At 46.8% G+C, this 6000-nt stretch overlaps 1 protein-coding gene across 1 annotated transcript in view; it reads right to left on the bottom strand.

Annotated features, from left to right (window-relative positions):
- Positions 1 to 360: 360 nt before the first annotated feature.
- The window catches only part of LOC125232317 (ubiquitin carboxyl-terminal hydrolase puf), a 45567-nt gene continuing 39927 nt past the window's right edge, over positions 361 to 6000 (bottom strand). Inside the window, 8 exon segments of the mRNA XM_048137943.1 lie at positions 361 to 369; positions 1015 to 1146; positions 2294 to 2433; positions 3356 to 3550; positions 4328 to 4571; positions 4826 to 4941; positions 5130 to 5263; positions 5753 to 5950. Coding sequence (XP_047993900.1) covers positions 361 to 369; positions 1015 to 1146; positions 2294 to 2433; positions 3356 to 3550; positions 4328 to 4571; positions 4826 to 4941; positions 5130 to 5263; positions 5753 to 5950 — 1168 coding nt within the window.

The following is a 6000-nucleotide window of genomic DNA, read 5'->3' as shown; positions in this document are numbered from 1 at the left end:
TAGATGTATGCGCATATTTTCATTTAGTTGTAGTGTGCGGTGACAATAAATGACAGTTGTTTTTTGTATGGAAAGCGAACCACCTTAAGTACTTACACAAATGCTGAAACCTAATAAAAAAAAAATGAAGGCGGTGATTGTTTATCATCAGTCGATACAGCTGCTCATTTGCCTCCTATTTCATGAAATAACTAAGAAAGCCCAGTTAAAATACGGCGATCATTATACTGCGATCCGTCTGTGCCATTCTGCCGCGCGAATTTGAGTTCCCGTGTGCGACAAGCGAACAGAGCCGCGCGGGCGGGGCTGCCCGGACGCCGCGCACCTCACCCCCTTGGATTGGTTAGTTTAATTGACAGATCATCTCGCCTTAAATGAAAGGAGGATTTTAGTCATTGACAAACCTTTGAAAGACAATAATCCATTGAAATTGTACCTATCAATTAATGTGGTGTTGCCTTGCATCAATTAAAGTTACAAAGTTACGTCGTAATCTAAATATCATGTGTCTAAAATACAGTCCGAAGTGGAGTTCTTTATAAAACTTATGCCAGCAGAATTGTCGCCTGCGGTATTTCTGGACCAATACGACCTTCAAACTTTCAAGAAAAGAGCGTACACCCATTTTAAAGGCCGGCAACGCACCTCCAACACTGGTGTTTCGGGTGTCCATAGGCGGCAGTTATTGCTTACCATCAGGCGACCTGTCTGTTCGTGTGCCTCCTATCCCATAAAAAATAAAATAAAATAAATAAATAAATAAAAAATAAATAAAAAAAACGTCTCAGAGAGTCAAAGGAGCAAGCGTGATGATGAGCACTAGGAAACCGAAGGGCCCTACTGAAAATACACCGAAATGGGCATCCCGATACAGTTATGGACCTACAAGTACATTTGGCCTATGAAAGACAAGGGTTTTGATAGAATCCCACCTTCCTCTCCACTAGCGGGTTGAGTCTTTATAAATTGAGTCAATAATATGAAAAAAATTCGCGCTCGCGAATATACACGTACCTTAGGGTAATAATGCTTCACGAAGTCGTGTATGGCGGGGTCCTCGAGCGACTCTCGCTCGTCAAACACCGCGTCGACGTACTCCGATACTACGCTGCACTCTAGTAGCATTTCTTCTAGCTTTGTGTCTCCCTGTAATAAAACCAGAAATTTTAGTAAAAAATACTAACACGCATTGTGTTATTTATTTATTTATTTAATCAAAAAGTAACACAGCATTACAGTTTACACCAAGGCACTGTGAAACTACAAAAATACAAAACAAGACTTACAAAAAAAATAATACAAAAGACATACAAAAAATAAATAAAATAAATAAATAAATAAAAATATTTTTATTGCCATAACTACCAACATGAGAAAAAAATTAGAAACAAAATTGATAAAAAACTTAAACAATGTAGCATAAACAAATTAAACATTAGATTTGGGCGACGACGTAACAGCGTGGCTCCGTTGCGTCGTCTGACTCGGCGTAGGATTCGGCAGGTTGCCCCGGAACCGCCGAAATACCACACCCTTCGGCCAGAAGTCTGCGCACGCGATGGTGTCCTGCAGCGTGCGTGGCACGCGCACAACAAATGAAGTGAAGTGCACGTAATGGCGCGACTGCAGCTGTTGAACCCTCAGCGTGTAGCCAGTCTTCCGGCGAACGTACTCCACCACCTCATCAGCCCCGGCGGAGTAATGCAAGCGCGACACGTAGAGCGCTTTACTCGGTGTAGCAACTCGCAGACCAGAAGTAATCGGCTCCGCGGTACCACACAGAGTCTTACGAGGCGCCCTACGCGCCTTGCTCTTCCTTTGCACCAGTGTGAACCCCTCCTTATCCACATTGGCGCGGGAGGACTTCTCCTTGATTGGAGCCCGTTCTTCACACACCTTTGCAGGTGCGCTGACCCGGTTCGCTTATGTGTACCAAAACTTCATTTTAATGTAAACTCTTTCAGAGTTCGCGTACTTTGGTCGTTTTTGTTTCAGTCGGTTTCATATGACCGCAAAATTATGCGCTACACTTCACACCGGGAGAACGATTTAAAATGGCACAGCTTATCCGTTGAACATACGACTGAGATCCAAACTTTTTTTAAACACGCCTCCCTGTTGCCTAAAAGGAAATGTCCATGCCCCCACCCCTGTGAGAAGTGGACCCATCACACATTACTGAACTATTAGTTGTCTACTTGTCCCACGGTTCCGCACCCCCCTTATAATGATGCTGTACGCCACACTTACCCCCTGAAAACCCCTGGGCTTTAAGACAATAGTGAGTACTGACCGGCGTGGTGGCGACCTCGTGCCAGAAGGCGGCGAAGTAGTTGAACCGCAGCGGCACCGCCTCCAGCGCGCACAGCGCCGACAGCAGCACCAGCTGCTCCGACATGCAGCGCTGTCGCCACGCCACGCGGCAACACGTGTCTGCGTACATATTATTACAAGTTAAAAGGAATAAAACTATAGAGAGTATTTAATCTATCTGGAAACAATCAAAGCATAATAGTTATTTGTTATACAAGGGGGCAAAGTTGTATTTTAACGCCGAGTGTGAAATTGAAAAACGAGCAAGTGAAAGGATTCTATAGTTGAACCAAGAGCGAAGCGAGTGGTTCGAGAATAGAATCCTGAACTTGCGAGTTTTTTAACACACGAGAAGTAAAATATATTTGCACCCGAGTGTAACACAAAACTTTTCCCCTCACTATAGCGAGGAAACTACAACGCAAAAAATGCGTTTATCACTGCTTCCAGTAGTTCCACGGGTGGTAAATCATCTTTATTACTAGATTCACCTACTTTTATCAATTTTAAAGCATTTAATTTGACTTTATTCAAGGTCAAATTACTTTACCCACTAGTGGATAAAATGCGTTTTTACCCGCTGGTATTAAAGGACAAAACACGTGTTTCCGAGCTAGTGAGGGGAAAAAGTTGTTCGTATTACATCACGTGCATGGTGTATTGTAAGATTATCAGAAGATTTATCTGGAACTAGGTGCATTGCTACGATTTAAGTATATTCCTGCCAGGGGACTTTTGTTTCCTAGGTACGCTTCCTACAGGATCACGTGCGGACTATACGTCGACGGTCGCATACTGACCGATTAACTTGTGATACGACTTGTAGACCGTAAAGGTTCCTTTTTCCCCTTTGGGGTATGGAATCCAAAAAATACTAAAAACCGGGAAAAAACTGGGACTCCCGGTTTCCGTCCCACTGAAGACCGAGAAATGAAATTTTTGGAACCGCCTCCGGTTCCGCATTCCCTACTCTCCATTAAACTCGCAGTAGGATCTATAGACGGACCCGTTTCGGCGTCCGACGCGTGTTTTTTACACTCACCAATAAACTTGTGGTAGGGGCGGTAGACGGTGGCCTGGTGCGGCGGCTGCGGCGGCCTGGGTGCGCAGGGGTGCAGGTGCGCGCGCGTGCGCGGGCGCGCGGCTCCTCGCGCGCTGGCGTGCACGCCGGCCGCCAGCGGCACCAGCGCGCCCAGCGCCGCGCCGCCGCCGATCATCACCAGCTCGCGCAGCACGCCTGCGCCGGGAGCCACACACACACACACACATCGACATTAAACAATACTTTACTAATTCATTAACAATGTCCGATACAGTCAAGTGCAAAAATATCTATCGAAAAAATCGTCTCATAAATATGGTACTACGCTCCTATTACACCGGCCTGAGATGCTATTGGACATACACACGTACATATTTTTACATTTGACTGTACTCTAAGGTTAACTGGAAGAGATCCCTCGTAGGAATAAGTCCGTTGATGCTGGTAAAAATTGTCTATAAAAAGTTTGGATTAGCGCTAGTCTATAAAAAGACGTGACGTTGACGTGAAACGTGATGTTGACCATCGCTAATGGGCAAGCGGAAGTCCAAATGTCCGTGTAAGGGTCAATCAGTCAGTACTCCACCACACACCAATAAAACAAGTGTCTAAATGAGAAGGCCGAAGGTAAAGTTCCGCGTAGAGCCGAGGCTCGGAGCATCTACGAAGTCAGTGCGCAAACACAAAACACATACCCCCATATTCATAAACGTACTCTAAAGTTATCAAGCCAATAAAATTCGTTTGTCCCTTTCCGACGTATTGGTGTGACAGAAAAGGACAAACGAACTTTATCGGCTTGATAACTTTAGAGTACGTTTATGAATAAGGGGGATAATGTATAAGTACTCTCAGTACGCACACGCAGGCCAACTGCCGAACTGTAGAAATCACGCACGAGATTATGTATAAAAAGTATCGCAAGCGCTTGTATGTCCCGAACGTAGAGAAAGTAAGAAGTCCATCAGTCACCTAGCGCCAGGTCGCGCAGCTGCTTGGGGCGGGCGTGCAGGTTGAGCATGGTGATGGTGCGGCGCGCGCACTCGGGCCAGTCCTTGCAGGCCAGCAGCAGCGCGCGGGCCTCCTTGGCGTCGCGCCGCGTGCGCAGCGTGCGGCACAGCGCGCGCGCCCAGCGCAGCGCCGCCAGCAGCTCCTCCCGCACGCCGTGCGACCCGCTCCCGCCCTCCACTACCACTGCGTGTAAACTGTGTAAAGCCTGCAGACGAATTCTTGCATTACCTAACACATTTTAACAAACTAAAATAGTTAGTGATATAGCTAACGGATCTACCGAACAAAACGTTGAATAGAAGAATATTTCCAAACTAAATCATTTAGATTAAATTCGACCGTTTGCTATTGGTCATACATGTTCATATCCTCCGTAGCGAGTTCTGCGCGGCGCGCTATATTCTTCGATTCGTTTAACATTTTTTGAATCTCATTTCTTAGACTGGAAAGCGCACTAACCTCGAAGGTCATCTGCAGTCCTCCATTGTAGACGACGTACAGCCTGTCGTCCTCGTTTTCAACAAGCGTGCAGAACGCCGATATCAGCGTCGTCCAACACGTCCTGCCATTTAAACCTGAAAGCACACTCCAATGTTACGAGGCAACAAAATGTTAAACAATAGAGTTCAGTTTTCGCAAATAATTTTGTCAGTCGTTAGCTGTTTGTCAAGGTCGCGAACGCAGAGAGCGGAATTTGTTAAAGGTTCAGTTACAAAAAATCTCCTTGGACGGGTTGCTAAGTGGAAATGGGTAAGGTTTTTACCCTGTAGATAGGCGGAGAGCGTGCTGCGGCGGAAGGCGGCCGCTTCCCTGCCGTCCGTCTCCCCGCTGCTGCTGCTGCTGCTGTTGCTGTTGCCGCTGCTGCCGCTGCCGCGCGCGGCCAGGATGCGTGCTAGCCTGCACACAAACACGATACTGAACACATCTCATATAAGGCACAACATATGGCTTATCAATGACTAAACTAGTTATTGAATGTATCTAATTTTTACATGGCTTCGAAGAGTAGTAAAATTATCAAAAAATATAAGGAAAAAATTTTCACCATGTAATTCATTGTCAGGGAACTAGAAGCCGTTTAAGAGTCATATTTAAAAAAGCTGCTGCGCTGCTGGGATTAAAAATCTAAAGAGTAAACGTGGCGTGACTTACAAAATCCACTGCCATTTGGAACGTACCTAAGTAGCAGTAGGGAAGCCCCAAGACCGAGCTCCGCGTAGGGCCGAAGGTCCGAAGCGTCACACGAGTGGCGTGCTGAGTCGGGCAATTGGAGACGCGAACCAATAGTAATAAACGCCCAGTGTATGTTCTGGTGCTGCGCGAGCAGAGCGTAGTACTTGTAGGACTACTGTACTGTCCTCATCAGCTTGTAAATAAGTAACTTACCTCAGTAGTTCCTCGGCAGCGCCGGGGTACAAGTGCGCGTGGGGAGCTATGTTCCGGAACGCCCAGTGTATGTTCTGGTGCTGCGCGAGCGAGCGCGCGAAGGCGCCCGAGCGCCGGCAGCAGAGCCGCAGCAGGGCGTAGTAGGGAGGCAGCATGGCGCGGTTGTAGGCTACCACTTCGCCGTCCTCGTGGTCGGCTCTGCGAAAGGAGAGTTATGATAAATATAGCCATTTTGAACCTAAGCTAGG

Source organism: Leguminivora glycinivorella, chromosome 13 (assembly GCF_023078275.1).
Source record: "Leguminivora glycinivorella isolate SPB_JAAS2020 chromosome 13, LegGlyc_1.1, whole genome shotgun sequence".
In the NCBI taxonomy this organism is placed as follows: Eukaryota; Metazoa; Arthropoda; class Insecta; order Lepidoptera; family Tortricidae; genus Leguminivora; species Leguminivora glycinivorella.
Note: the sequence above shows the minus strand (reverse complement) of the source record. Positions and strands in the feature narration are given on the sequence as shown.